This window comes from Phaseolus vulgaris, chromosome 5, assembly GCF_051622355.1.
Source record: "Phaseolus vulgaris cultivar YP4 chromosome 5, ASM5162235v1, whole genome shotgun sequence".
NCBI classification, from domain to species: Eukaryota; Viridiplantae; Streptophyta; class Magnoliopsida; order Fabales; family Fabaceae; genus Phaseolus; species Phaseolus vulgaris.
Genome location: NC_143502.1, coordinates 15,409,084 through 15,424,697, shown reverse-complemented (window position 1 = coordinate 15,424,697; position 15,614 = coordinate 15,409,084). Strand labels below are relative to the sequence as shown.

At 48.8% G+C, this 15,614-nt stretch overlaps 1 protein-coding gene across 1 annotated transcript; it reads left to right on the top strand.

The window, feature by feature from the left end:
- The first annotated feature begins 9,799 nt into the window (after positions 1-9,799).
- On the top strand, positions 9,800-10,285 carry LOC150027505 (uncharacterized). The gene has a single exon (XM_090302874.1). The coding sequence runs from the start codon at positions 9,800-9,802 to the stop codon at positions 10,283-10,285; it is 486 nt and encodes a 161-aa protein (XP_090159000.1).
- Positions 10,286-15,614: the final 5,329 nt, after the last annotated feature.

Here is a 15,614-nt window from a genome sequence, read left to right as displayed (position 1 = left end):
TTGGTCAAAGCATTTAATGACTGGAGCGTAAGCAGTTAAATCATTTAAAGCTCAGTCAAAGATAAAACAGTTTTTCTGTTATGGTCCCAAAACAAACAAACGGTTGTTTCTTCGAATCAATCGGTTGTTTTGGTTCTTAACAGTTCAACCATTTTAAAAACAGTTTTCAATCTTTTTCTCAAAACATCTAAGTACAAACAATTGGTTGTTTTAACTTAGTTTGAAAACATTTTACTTTCATAAAGATTCAGATGCTTATGCTTTAGATTCGATCAATGGGGTGGATTACAATACTCAAACTACCCCAGAACTATACTAAACCAGCACAGCCAAGGCTTCAACATCCTTCAAAGGGTTTGGATTCTTCAAAGCTTGAACACCACTTGGTTCAACATGCTTTACCTCTTTCACGGAGGTTGGACTTTTCATGGCTATTATAGCGGCACACTTTTCAGGGTTTACCTCTATCACACGCTCGGTGAGTAGGAAACCTAAGAACTTACCTCCCTCTACCCCGAACACACACTTCTCTGGGTTCAGCTTCAACCTTTACTTTGCTATTGTGGTAAACCGCTCTTCCAGGTCGGCTACATGCTGCTCCTTCTGCTGGGTGGTGACCACCATATCATCTACATATGCTTGGACATTCCGCCCTAGCATGGGCGCCAACACTCTGTCCATCAACCGCTGGGAGGTGGCACCTGCATTCTTTACTCCAAAGGGCATGACCTTGCAATAATAACAAGACAGTTTCGTCATGAACACTATCTTGCACTTGTCCCTGGGGTGAATCATGATCTGGGTGTAACTAGAAAAGGCATCCAGGAAGCTGAGTAATCTGCATCCGGAGGCGCTGTCCACCAAATCATCAATACTGGGCAGCGGGTAAGAATCCTTTGGACATGCTTTGTTGAGGTCCGTGAAGTTAACACACATCCTTCACTTTTTGCTGACCTTCTTTACTAGTACCACATTGGCTAGCCACTCGGGGTACTGAATTTCCCTAATGTGGCCAACCTTCAATAGCTTTTCTGTCTCTTATCGTACGACCCAACGCCTTTCTTCGTTGAACTTTCGCCTTCTCTGGCGGACAGGTCGGACCTGGGGGTCCATGGTGAGACGGTGACACAGGAAGTCAGGGTCTATACAGGGCATGTCGAAGGCAGACCACGTGAAAGCGTCAAGGTGTCGTGTTATGACCTCAACAATCTGATTCTGCGACTCTTGGCTTAAGGACCGCCCAAGTTTGAATGTCTTCCCACCGATCTCTCTTTCTACCACGTCCCCTGCAGGCTCGGGTCAGTTCTCCCGGGCGATCTCTACGCGGGTCACCCCGTCTTCTCTTAGGCGTCTGGTCGTGACAACAAACACCCTTATCTTTGTTTTGAGGTTGTTTTCGTAGCATTTCATTGCCTCTTTTTAGTCAGATTTAATGGTAATCATCGCACCCTCAAGGGAAGGCAACTTCATCTTCATATGCCTCGTGGAGGCAACTGCTCCTATCCTATTTAAAGCTCGCCTACCTAACAATATATTGTAGGCGGAGGGAGAATTAACGAGATACCTGATGTTGGTAGTGCGCGAGGTCGTGCCATCCGTGAACGTCGTCCTCAACTCGATGTGCCCACGTACCTCCACCTGGTCCCCTGCAAAACCATACCAACATCTGGTGTAGTGATGGAGATCAAGATCAAGAAGAGATAGAGGTTGAAGATCAAGGACAAGAGGAGGTAGAGGTCGAAGTTGAAGAAGCTCAAGAAGTCATTAACCTACCTTAAAGGCTTACAAGGAGCAAGTTTAAGGAATTAGGAAGTAGTGGTAGATTGTTTTCTCTTTTTATAGTGTCTTTTGTATAAAAAGTAGAATGTTTAAATACATAGTTTTTAGGAAGGTGCTTAGAGGGAAACATTAGATACCTCTTTTGTAAAGCATCTTTAGGCCTTAGTTTAGAATTTTCTAGAAGGTGACTCTTCATGAGTCACTATAGGCGTTAGCTTAGGAGACTTTTAGGTAGCTTGTGGTACAAGCTTTGTAGCATCATGACCGGCCCTTGCTCCTATAAAAGGAGGGCTTGGGTCCTTGTAAATTCAGATTTGATATTTGAAGTAACAAAACTCTCCCAAATTGGTGATTGAGTGTAGTGAGAACTTGTCTTCTCCTCTTCCTAGTCTCATCTTGAGAGCCTTGGTTCCCTCAAGTGGCGGCAATTCACACTTATCTTGGAGCTTTCACACTTCAAGTGGCGTGTTCATCAACCAAGAACTACAACCACATAAGTCTTCTCTATTTTCCATCTACTCCTTTCATCCCCATGTCCATACGAATTCCTAAACATGTCTTAGGTCCTTTCTATTCGGTGTTTTAGCTTAGTTACATGTTTTGTTCGGTTCATCTTCTTAATTGCTGAATATAATCGATTCATCTTCCTTCTTCCTTGCTTTTGTTCGGTGCATTTCATTTGTGAAGCATTTTAATCAGTTCATTTGCATTCTTGCACCTTTTAATCGGTTCAATTGACAAGAAATGGAACTTCCATATGAGTTTTGGTGTTTGGCGCAAGTTTTGGTGAGTTCTTGAAACATAGAACATTGATCCATTTCCATAAAAGTGCCTCTTCATTCTCCAACTCAAGTTGATTCCATAAAATGTCAAAGAATCATTTATATCTTGCTATTGGAATCATATCATGTAGGGCCTTAACTGGTCCGTGGACAGTTGTAACTGGTTGAAGGTGATCAAGAACATCACGTCGGCTGAACTTCCTTGGTCCACGAGGACGCGGTGCACCTTCCTTCCTGTTGTGAGTAGCGAAATCACCATTGGGTCATTGTCATGGGGTATGACATCTTGGAGGTCGGCCTTGGTGAAGACGAGGTCGACATCGGGTGTTTGGTCTACCTGTTGTACCTCCACCGCCATTACACCTCGTGCGTACTTCTTTTGCTGGGAGACAGTGCATCCTCCCCCTGAGAATCCTCCTGAGATAGTGTTTACCTCCCCGTGGATAGGCACCTCGTGCCCTTGATCCGCCCCTGCAGTTACCAACGCTTGGTCGTCCTGCGGCTCTTGAAGATAATCCTTTAAGAAACTGTACCGTCCCGTACCCGGGCGTTGACAAAGTCAAAGTCAAAGTCAGCGTCGAGGTCAAAGTCAACACAAGGCGTCGCCTAGGTGAGGCGACGCCAAGTGCAAGCATCGCCAAGACGGGGCGTCGCCAAGATAAGACGTCCCCTAGAGCAGGCGTCGCCAAGGTAAAATGTCACAAAAGCAAGGCAATCACAGTGTTGCTCCCTGATACCCATGGGTAGGAAAGACCATGGAGGGGGTGACGCCGTGGGGAAGCCTCAAAACCCCGATAACCCGGGGTAGCATTAAAGAGAAGAGAAAGGTGGCTTCAAGGCCATAGTAATAGCGCCAGTAGAGAGCAATCTGACTCGTGAAGTGCCCATATCGCCCCAGAGAAGCCCTTGGGATAGTTACGACTCATGAGAAGGGTCACGCCCACGGGCAGCCAGGTGTAGGGTACGAGAGGAAGGTAGATACGCTTTCAAAGTGAGTGACTAGAGGTTTGGGGGCATGAGTTGGCACCCAAAAGATCACCCCTTGCGCAGATGCACTCCCAAGTAGGAGGGCTCACATGAGGGAACACCCCCAAGTGGGGTCACGGTGCTGTGAGGCCCTCCACGTGTAATAGCAGCCAAGTCAGAATAGAAACGTCAATTTGTCAGGTACAAGGTAATTAAAGCTATTTAATAAAGTTTACGTTTCGAGCGTTTAAGGTACTTTAAATGCTCCAAGCGGTTTAAACGTCTTAAAGGCGCTGAACGTTTTATAATTAAATGCGCTTTAAGACGCTTTAAATGCTAGAGTAGTTTAAATAGCGCCTCGAATGTTGGAAATGGGGTTTGAACTTTTGGCAAATTTTTCCCAGAAGAGACTCTAGTTGCTTGCTCGAGTCTAGAGGCTACGCACAAGGGACTAGAGAAAAGTTGTTTGCCAGAGGTAGAAATAGACACAATACACAGTTCTTTTTATCACCTTCAGAGCACCATCCACGGTGTTCCGATACGGAGGTGCAGAGTTTTGGTGTTTCTTGCCAGCTGACTTGAGTGTCGGAGTGCAAACGGCCGCTAGGGCGCCCTTTTGTCCTTCTTTGCAGGAATCCACAGGTAACCAGTGGGAAGGAGTCCCTAGCTGACGGGTGAGGTTGCGTACGAAGACGTCCCAGGTCAACCGGCCGGAACAGAAACCGCTTTTCACCAGCTCATCTAGTTGGTGTGCCAAAGCCATGCAATTAAATATGTAGTGGCCATTTGCCTGGTGGAACTCACACCAAGCGTTCTTGTTGGGCCCCATCTTTCTATCGGTCTTTGCGGGTACCTTCAGTCTTGCCGCTATGTTCGGGATAGCGATCAACTCCTTGAGTTCTACTCGAAAATTATGCTTCGGGGCTGGGTCCCTTCGTTTGCGCGTCCCCGTCTGGGTCCGCTCATAGGGTTTTCCCGTCCCCTTTTTCTCCGTGGTTGCCTCGTGCACCCTCATAGGTTGAGGTCGTGTTGTCACTCGAGGTCGGGCAGGACCGACAAGACCTTGTTTTTGTGTTACTCAATCATTTGCGGTGATGTGTGCTAACGTTCGACGTCTAATCTCTGTGAACGTCTTCAAGTAGAACCTTAGCAGCGATTCACTGAAAGGTCCAGGTAGCATTCCTTTAACAAAGGCATGCACTGTCATGGCCTCATCAGTGGGTTTCAACCTCACCGCATGGACCCCAAACCTGTTCAGGTAGTCCTTCATGGCCTCCCCCTGATACTGTTTGACGTCGAAAACATCATAAGAAAGTCGGGTGGGGGCTTTGTTAACAAGGTACTGCTCCCTAAACAGCGTTGCAAACTGGTCAAAGGTGGTGATGTGTCTGTCAAGAAGGCTAACGAACCATTCCAACACCGCGTCTGCCAACGTGCTCATAAGCAACTTGCAGTACACAACGTCTGATCCTTCGGTGAGCATCATTTAGGTGTGGAAGGCCGTGAGATGGGCCTCTGGGTCCTCTACCCATGTGAAGGAGACTTTCGGGCCTAGAGATGTTGTTGGTAACGCCTTATTCATGATTGCTTGTGAGAACGACATGGGACGTGCCCTAAGTGGCACGGGTGGGGCACGCTCGTCCGTCGCGCGCTCCCCTACTTGTTGGAAATCCTTGCACAGTTCTTCACTGGCTCTGCGCAGTTCTGCGTTGTCCGCTCGTGACGTCGCTATTTCTGCTTGGAGGGCACGCATCGTGTCCAAGATTTGCTGCGTGGTAACGTTGTCCCCTCCGGGGGGCACAATTCCTGTGGATCCAACGGTTCTTTGCCTCGTACTCCTCATATTGTTTGTAAAGACTCCTAACGTGATTGCGAGTGGGACTTGTCTTTAATGGGCCCCACGGTTGGCGCCAAATGTTCCTGCCGGTTCACTCGCTCCGCCGGTTGACTCCAACAACTGCTTTGGCCCTTCGATCTTGCCTGAGAATCGTGCTTTCTTGATCAAGAAACCTCTCAAGTCAGTATTAGGGCAAAGAAACACCACGTGTATAGAATAACTTCAGTCTTAGAAACTGTGTACCTTACCAGGGTTCTTGGCACCCTTTATATAGGCTGAAAGTAGGGTTCACCTTTGTGTCGTTACCCTTGTCTAGGGTTCCTTGGAGAATGTCCTTGCGCCGCTATTCATAGAATCTTGCAACGAATGACAGAGTGGCCGCTTGGGTACCAACTTCTGCACCTAATCTCTAGTGCCATCTGCTTCGTGGGTGCCCTAAGTATTCACGTGCCATGCATGCAACTTTCACTGGAAACCCTAACCCTAATGGGCCTTAACGCCTCCCAGGATTATCCTCACGTGTTGTGCCTCCATGCGTCATACACACCACGTGCATGGATCCTTCGTGACTTAGGCTTCCCACATATCTCATGTCTTTAACTGTTAACTTAGCAAAACTCTAGGGCCCACCTTACGTGTCCTTCTACAATGTCCAGACGACCGATGTCCAATCTTCTCCCTCTACTAGTGAGGTCCGATATCGATCTCCAACATCGGGGCTTGGGATACAAATATCAAAGACTAACCAATTCCCTGGTAGGTAAGTCTGGGGCCCACCTCACGTGGCCCCCTTCCATTGCCAAGCATCGGTGCGCGATGTCTGAGGTTAGTCTCTGGGTCGATGACCGAGGCTGGTCGAGACACAAATAAGTCTTCTTTAGGAGGAAAAACTTTTTCCTCATAATCTAGAACTTCTTCTTTGGGTGAAGAATAAGCCTCACCCTACCTAATACACTTTTGATTTTTGAGAAGCATTGACCTTCTATGGGATTCAACAACATAGAGGCTTTTACCAAGACATTTAAAGCATTGAACTTCTCTAACTATAGTTTCCTTAGAAAATTCTCCATTTCTATATTTTTTCTCTTTCCTTTTCTCTTTGTTTTTCTTTTTCTCTACTCTTATCCATTTCCTGTCATCTTCATGTTTAGTTTTTCTATTTCTTTATTCGTATCCATTTCCTGTTATTTTCATGTTTTGTTTTTCTCTTTCTTTATTCTTATCCATTTTCTTTGATCCTTCATGTTTGGATGTAGAATTGGAGGAATAGCCTTCCTTTTCAAAATCCTAGATGTACACACAAATTTTGTGTGAAAAGTTTTTGTACCGTCCCATTCCCAGGCATTGACCAAAGTCAAAGTCAAAGTCAAAGTCAAAGCCAAAGTCAAACATATGGTGGGAACCATCCAGGGAGCCCAGGGAAGAAAGTCAACAGGTTGACCACTTAAGGCGTCGCCAGAATGAGGCGTCGCCAGGTTTAGGCGTCGCCATGTTAAGATGTTGCCAAAATGAAGCATCGCCAGGTTAAGGGGTCGCCAGGTTAAGGCATCGACGGTGTCACCCCCCGATACCCACGGCTAGGAAAGACCGTGGAGGGGGCGACACCACAAGAGGCCTCGGGCCTCAGTACCTCAGAACAATAATAAAGAGAAGAGAAAGGTGGCTTCAAGGCCATATTCCCAGTACCAGTGAGGAGTAACCTGACTTGTGAAGTACCCACGCCACCTAAGGGAGGCCCCTAGGATAGATACGACCCATGAGAGGGTCACGCCCAGGGGCGAACCATGTGCTTGGTACGAGAGGAAGGTAGATACACTCCCAGGGCGAGTGACTAGAGGCTGGGGTGCATGAGTTGGCACCCAGAAAGTCACCCCTTGCGCCAGATGCACCTCGAGGAAGGAGGACTTACACGATGGAATATCCCTAAGTTGGGTTACGGTGCTGTAAGGCCCTCCACGTAGAATAACGGTCAAGTCAGAAGAACACGTAGCAGTAAGCATTGAAACATCAAGGTATATAAGTTTCCCTAAAAGTTTGCTAAGGTACGTTTTTATTCAGTTCACGTTTTGAACGCTTTAAAGCACTTTAAATGCTTTAAATGCTTTGAACGTTTTAAACGCGTCGAAGGTTTCTAAGTGCTTTAAATGCGCTTTAAGACGCTTTGAATGTGCTTTAAGACGCTTTGAATGTGCTTTAAGACGCTTTGAATGTTTTTGACGTTTAAAAGAGGCTTTAAACGTTTGAGACGGGGATCCAGACTCAGTTTTTACACACACACACTCTAGTTGCTTGCTCGCGAACCCACTTTACGCACAGGCAATTAGAGAGAAATTAGTTACTCAGTTATTCAACCACCTTCAAAGCATCCATTCACGGTGCTCCGATACAGAGGTGTGTTCTTTGATGTTTCTTGTTAGCTGACTTGATCGTTGGAGTGCAAACGGCCGCGAGGGCGCCCCTTTGTTCACTTCTTTTCAAGTACTCACAGCGGCTAAAGGTGAGGAGTTGGAACAAAGACGAAGGAGTCCTTGATATGCGAGTCTTAGCTACGCACGAAGCACAGTCTGGTCAACCGGCGGGAACATTTGGCGCATGGACCGCCTCAGACATGCGAGGCATCAACCCAAATTTTTTGTGCCACCACCTCACCATGGACGCCAAGGTTCGCCCTGTACGACAGAGGAGGAGGAAGTTCAACGAAGAGAGGTGCCTCGTCGTGAAGGAAGAAACACAGAAACAGCTAAGCGCTGTACAGATCAGGGAGATACAATACCCTGAGTGGCTAGCCAACGTCGTCTTGGTGACGAAGGCGAATGGGAAGTGGAGAATGTGCGTAGACTTCACGGACTTAAACAAGGCGTGCCCTAAAGATTCGTTCCCCTTACCTAGCATTGACGCATTGGTGGATAGCGCCTCAGGGTGCAAGATGCTGAGCTTCTTAGATGCATTTTCGGGGTACAATCAGATAAAAATGCATCCAAGGGATGAGAGCAAAACGGCGTTCATGACGGAAACGTGCAGTTACTGTTACTAGGTGATGCCATTTGGGCTGAAGAACGCAGGCGCCACCTACCAGAGACTAATGGGCAAGGTCCTTACACCCATGCTGGGAAGGAACATGCACGCCTATGTTGATGACATGGTGGTGACCTCTCAAAAAAGAGGGCGACACCCAGCTGACCTGGAGGAGCTATTCGCCACAATAGCCAAGTACCGCCTCAAGTTAAACCCGGAGAAATGCGTTTTTGGCGTCGAGGCGGGATAATTCTTGGGATTTATGCTCACTGAGAGGGGAATAGAGGCGAACCCTGATAAGTGCGCAGCAATCATTGCCATGAGGAGCCCAACTTCAGTGAAAGAAGTGCAGCAACTGACTGGGCGGATGGCAGCTTTGTCAAGATTCGTATCTGCTGGAGGTGAGAAGGGCCACTCCTACTTCCAGTGCCTCAAGAGGAATAGCCATTTTGCGTGGACAGATGAGTGCAAAGCAGCATTCCTCAAGTTGAAGGAGTACTTGGCGACGCCACCGGTGCTTTGCAAGCCACGAGCGGGCGTCCCCCTTCGTTTGTACTTCGTTGTGACCGAGTGGGCTATCAGTTCTATGCTGGTCCAGGAGCAGGATCAAGTGCAGAGGCCCATCTACTTTGTAAGCAAGGCTTTACAAGGCCCAGAGTCGAGGTACCAGTCATTGGAGAAGGCGGCGTTGGCAGTAGTGTTCTCGGCCAGGAGGCTCCGCCACTATTTCCACAGCTTCACAGTGGTGGTGATGACGAACGTCCCCATTTAGAAAGTGCTTCAGAAGCCAGATGTAGCTGGAAGGATGGTTCGCTGGGCAGTGGAGGTGTTAGAGTTTGATATCTAGTACGAACCCATGAGGTCCATCAAAGGGCAAGTCTACGCAGATTTCGTTGCAGAGGTCTCACCAGGAGGAGGCCCTCAAGAGGTGGAGCTAGGATCACAGTGGATGCTCTCAGGGGAAGGGTCCTCCAATCAACAGGGGAGTGGCGCGGGAATAATCTTGGAGGGTCCTAACGGGGTGTTGATCGAGCAAGCCCTACACTTCGCCTTCAAAGCAAGCAATAACCAAGCTGAGTACGAGGCGCTGATTGCTCGAATGCTCTTGGCCAAGGAAATGGGCGCACAGAGCCTCTTGGCGAAGAGTGATTCACAGTTGGTCATAGGGCAAGTGACTGGGGAGTATCAAGCAAAGGATCCGCAGATGGCAGCGTGTCTAAAGTATGTCCAAGTGTTGAAGGGAGCTTTTGCTACGTTTGAGCCGGTGCATGTCCCTAAAGAGCAAAATGCCAGAGCTGAGCTGCTCGCCAAGCTGGCCAGCTCAGGCAAGGGGGGCAGGCAGAGGACAGTCATCCAAGAGACGCTCAAAACACCACGAAAGTTTGTGGCAGACAACAGGGTGGATGTTCTTCACATCAGCATGACGAGAGGAAAGCCAAGGAGCCATCGCTCTTTGATTCAAGATGCGGCAAGGACACCCCGCATCAACACCTACGCGACCTCGCCCGAGGGAGAGAAGTGTATGCAAGTATGTGCTTTGGAGGAAGGCGACTCGTGGATGACGCCTTATAGGCGATACATTGCAGATGGGATTCTCCCAGCAGATCCTGGAGAAGGAAAGAGGATAAAGAAGAACTCTGCAAGGTACACTCTCGTTGATGGAGTGCTATTTAGGCATGGGTTCACGCATCCAATTCTGACATGTGTGAGTGGCAACGAGTGTGCGAGGATCATGTCAGAGCTTCACAAGGGGATTTGCGGAAGCCACATGGGGGGAAGATCATTAGCTTCCAAGGTGATTCGCGCAGGGTTTTATTGGCCTTCGGTGAGGGAGGATTGTGTAAGATACGCCCAGCGATGCAAGCAGTGCCAGATGCATGCAGACTGGCGTAAGGCGCCTCCATAGGAACTGAGATCGATTTACAACCCATGGCTCTTGCACACATGGGAAATCGATATTCTGGGGCCTTTCCCTCTGGCGATAAGGCAGATGAAGTATTTGATAGTCGCCATCGAGTACTTCACGAAGTGGATAGAGGCAGAACCAGTGGCACAAATCACTGCGCACAAGGTACAACACTTTGTTTGGAAGAACATTGTGTGTCGTTTCGGAGTGCCTAGGTGTCTTATCTCAGATAATGGCACTCAGTTTGCGAGCCAGCAGTTGGTGAAGTTGTGTGCAGAAGTAGGAATCAAGCAGGTGTTTGCATCAGTCGAACACCCCCAGACGAATGGGCAGGTGGAGTCAGCAAATAGAAATTTTTGAGGGGATTGAAGCGAAGGCTTGAGAAAGGTAAAGGAGCGTGGGCAGAAGAAGTACCAAGGATCGTGTGGGCTTACCACACCACACCTCAATCTTCCACCATGGAGACGCCATTCAGCTTGGTATATGGGTCAGACGCCATGATCCCGGTGGAGATTCACGAGAGCTCACCCCGCATTCTGAGCTTTGTGACAGAGGAGTCCAATGCGGAAAGAAGGGTAAATCTAGACCTATTGGACGAGGCCAGAGAAGAGGCGAGGATAAAGGCGGAAGCCGTGAAGAGAAGAGTGGAGCATCAGTACAGCTCTAAGGTGAAGCCACGGCAATTCCAAGTTGGTGACCTGGTCATGAGGAAGGCTCATCCTTACGAGTTGGAGAACATGTTGTCTCCCAAGTGGACCGAACCTTTCAGAATAACTGAAGCCAAGGGAAATTGTTCGTACAAGTTAGAGACTCTAGAGGGGGGGCCCATCCCACGTAGCTGGAATGCAGCCAATTTAAAATTTTATTTCAGTTGAAGAATTATGAAGTACACAATTGTAAAGGGGACACTCTTTTTCCCTCTCGGGGGTTTTTTAATGAGGTCACCCAAGTAAAAAGAAGTTCAAGAAAACTTTGTCTCCGTTTTCCCCCGCACACAATGTAAGAGCAACGATTAAAGAAACAAAAAGCAAAGGCTCAAGGCGTTGCCAGGTGTGGGCGTCGCCAGGGTGAGGCGTCGCCAGGTGAAGGCGTTGCCAGGCGTAGGCATCGCCAGATAAGAGAGTGGGTGTGAAAATTAAAGCAAGTAGCGGGAGCACATGCTCAGGCACAGGCGTCAAGTCAAAAGGTACGCTCAGTATAAGTTAAAATCCGGGTGTCTAGTCCCTGAGTAGAGGTTAAGGGATTCCTTCAGGACGCCCCCTCCTCAGGTAGGAATAGCTAGCCCCAGTGTCTGATGTTTAGACACCTCGCAAGGAAGTGGCGAGGGGCGTTTCCTTCGAGTGTGGGCATCAAACAGCAAGAAGTTTCGGAGCAGTGGAAAACTAGGTCACTTGGTGCAGATACACGCACTTGAGGAGAAGCACCATCCTTCGGGAAACCTTCTCCTTAGGCGTAATCACCAACATCCCTGGTCATCTTGGCATTTAGACACACCAGGGACAATACGACGATGTTTCTAACACGCCTCTCCCTGGGCGTGGGCACCAAGAACACTGATCGCCTTGGTGTTTTTAGACACCCTGGGGACGAAACGACACTAACCCCGGGTGGGCCTCTCCTCAGGCGTAGGCACCATGCGTGCAGAGATAAGGGCAAAGTTGCCTAGGTGTTTAGACACTCCGCGGACGATACGGCGTTGCTGTAATAGGCCTCTCCACGGGCGTGGGCACCAAAAGCGTGACTTTGTCCCAAGTGTTTAGACACGCTGAGGACGATACGACCTCGCGTTCAGTAGGTCTCTCCTCGAGCGTGGACACCCAGTACAGATAAGATAAGCCCTCCTCGCCTTCGAGCGATGTCGAGGCCGCAGAGGAAGAGATAAAGCCCTCCCTCGCCCTTGGGCGATGTCGAGGCCATAGAAGAGACGAGACCCTTTCTCATCCTAAGCGATGACAAGGCTAGCAATACCTTTGGCAGTAAGCGCCTTGGGACCCAAGAAAGCGAAGAGCAAGTTGAAAATTTTGCAAGTTAAAAAGGCAAAAGAAAATCGAAGAGTAATAAGAAGAAGAGTGAAGAGCACGAGTTATCAAAAGCCGTAAAGACAAGAGAAGTCCTCCTTCACCTTCGAGTGATGATGAGGCACGAAGAGAAATCCTCCTTCACCTTTGAGTGATGATGAGACATGAAGTTAAGTCCTCTTATGTCTTTGGGCGATGGCGAGGCAGGCGACGCCTTCATGAGGTAGATTCCTCGCAGATACGAAGGCCAAGAGAAGTTTGAAGCAAAGAGATCAAGAGAGGGGTATGCATCACGACTCAGAAGGAAGAGTAAGAAAGAAAGTCACGTGCTACCTAAAGAGTTAAAGGCGAAGCGATGAAGAGATGCATCGAAGGTAACACCTTTGATATAGTAAAGAAAGCAGAAGCAGATAAAGGTGCAAGAGAAGTTAAAGGCGAACAAGAATGTAAAGATAAGAGTCGAGTGATATTTAAATAAATAAAGTTGGATGTCAGAGTTACAGATAGTTCAAAGGTGTAAATACAAATTTACAAGGAAGATGAAATCAATCAAGTACTGCTCATTCCCCGAGGTCGAGGGGAACCACCTTTCCATCAACAATTTGGTTGCCAGGGTCACAGTTTGAGGTGTCAATCCTTGGGTTTTCGCACGTGTCTTGGGCCAGAGCCTCTTTGAACCCCCTCATTAGTTGTATGATTGGGGGGGGGGGGATCTCTAAGGTCTCTGGGGCAGTTGCTTGAGCGGCGGGTGCTTGTGTCGATGGCGGTGCAGATTCTGCCCCCTCCCCTTGGTCCAGTTGTTGTGTGGGAGATGTGGCGCTAGGAGGGTTGTCCCTTAGGGACCTTCCACGTTGGGGGGATGCTGATCGTGAGGAGATGACTCTATTGGTCCTCCTCCTCTTGAAGACCTACCCCTCACCTGAACCTTCTTCATCAGAGGGGACGATGAGGACGCCCTTGCCCTTGTCAAGAGGGGCTGGGGTGGAAGTGTTGGCCACAACCAGTGGGACTTCAGCGATTGGAGGGGGTGAGTTAGGTGTTTGGAGGGTGTGGGGCGAGTTGGTTGTTTGGGCGGTATGTGGTGAAGTTGGACTTTGTGGAGTTTCTGGGGGGTTTCTTTCAGCCATGGGGGTGTCAGAGGCGCCAGCCTTCGCGGAAGTCGCCTTGGTGCGAGCTTTCAAGGCCTTGGCCAGAGCAAGACGCCTTGACGAGTCCATCACTGAGGCTACACCAAGACAAGCAAAAGAACAAAGGGTTAGAGCCAATATCAGTTAAGCATGAAACATCAGATACACATGGTTACACACAAAAGTTTAGAGCATATAAACAACACATACAACAGTAAGAGAAAGCATGTTAAGGGGCAAAGATAAAAAAGACAAGTATGGGCGTAGATTCTGCAACCAAAGTACTGGGAAAGGGCGTCCGCATCAAACTCACGAGCTATGAGCTCCACGGTGTTGAAGACGATTCCCATGCCAGCTAAAGCCACGCATACCTCTATATCAGCAGAGGGTAGTTTGTCTAAGGACTTGGGCTTAATCAGCCTTGGCTCCTTCACCCAATATAGGGGGAAACCATCCAGGGTTGTGGGGTCGTGTTTGGTGCAACACACCCTGAAGAACTTGCCCTTCCATCCTTTGTAGGAGTTCTGGAAAAGGGTGAGGAGTATCCTTCCAGCCACTCCAGAGAAGCTCATCCAGAGGCTCTTCCCCTATTTCTTCACTTCGAAAAAGTGGAGGAAGATGTCCACTGATGGTAGCAGGCCCAAGTACCCGCTTAGAATTCGAATGCCCTGATGAATGCCCAGCTGTTGGGGTGTAGCTGGGCAAGGGCTACATTGATTTCGGTAAGCAACTCCCTCTCGAAGCCTGAGAAGGGTAGGCGAAGACCGGTTCGTTTGAACACTGTCTGGTAGAGGAAGAAGAAAGGCTTCCCACCGTTGGACCTATCATCTACGCAGACCGGCTCCCCGGGGGTGCAGTGACGAACGGAGATATGGGAGTCGTGTCTACTGGAGAAGGCATTGAAGTTGTAAAAACGTGGGTCACCCAGATGGTTCTCCACATCTTCAACGGTGGTCAGAGTCGAACATTCGGCTAAGAGTTCATCAGAGGCCCAGGGGTAGTGAGCCCTATAGTTGATCCTTTGGGGTGGTGGATTGGCGGTTGTTTTTGTACACACCATGGATTGATGAAAAAGCTGAAGAAGGAAGAAAGGAAAAAGGTTTAGCAAAATGGGGTTAAGGCAGAAAGGGGAAGAGAAAACCCTAGAAAAACCATACCCCCGCGAGAAGTTAAGAAAGGGAGAAACAGAGAAGTGAGGAAGAAGAACAAAAATGCAGAAATATAAATAGTCCCAGGCAGTTATGAGAGCAATACAGTAAAGGGAAAGAGTCATCGAAGAAGAAAAACCATACCTTTAAGTGATCGGATTGATGAAGGTTGGGGGTGCGAGGAGAGAATGCAGAGAAAGTTTTTGGAGAAGAAGGTGAACAGTATGAAGGAATGGGAAAAGAGATGAAACAGTGCCTTGAGCGCGCGTTTTTGAAAGGTTATAACGTTAACTTGAAGAAGCGCTAGCGACACTCATCCCTAGCCGTAGGATCGTGCCACGTGTCAAGAGATTAACGAGCAACTTAAAGCGTCACATCTTCAGCACAAAGAATGTCACGTCAGCTCCTCAGAGAATGTCACGTCAACTGCTCAAGGGAATGTCACGTCAGCAGGAATGCCACGTGGATGATAGGGCGGGACCTTAGTCTTTTTGCTGAAACAAGTGTCAGCTCAAGACTAGGGGCTTGTGTACCGTCCCGTCCCCGGGCGTTGACCAAAGACAAAGTAAAAGTCAAAGTCAAAGCCAAAGTCAAACATATGGTGGGACCCATCCAGGGAACCCAGGGAGGAAAGTCAACAGGTTGACCACTTAAGGCGTCGCCGGGATGAGGCGTCGCCAGGTTAAGGCATCGCCAGGTTAAGGCGTCGCCAAGATGAAGAATCGCCAGGTTACGGCATCGACGGTGTCACCCCCCGATACCCACGGGTAGGAAAGACCGTAGAGGGGGCGACACCACAAGAGGCCTCGGGCCTCAGTACCTCAGAACAGTAATAAAGAGAAGAGAAAGGTGGTTTCAAGGCCATATTCCCAGTACCAGTGAGGAGGAACCTGACTTGTGAAGTACCCACGCCACCTCTAGGAGGCCCTTGGGACAGATACGACCCGTGAGAGGGTCACGCCCAGGGGCGAACCATGTGCGTGGTACGAGAGGAAGGTAGATACACTCCCAGGGCGAGTGACTAGAGGTTGGGGCG

Coding starts and splice junctions, on each gene's coding strand:
- LOC150027505 (XM_090302874.1), top strand. CDS start 9,800: ATGACGAGAGGAAAGCCAAGGAGCCATCGCTCTTTGATTCAAGATGCG.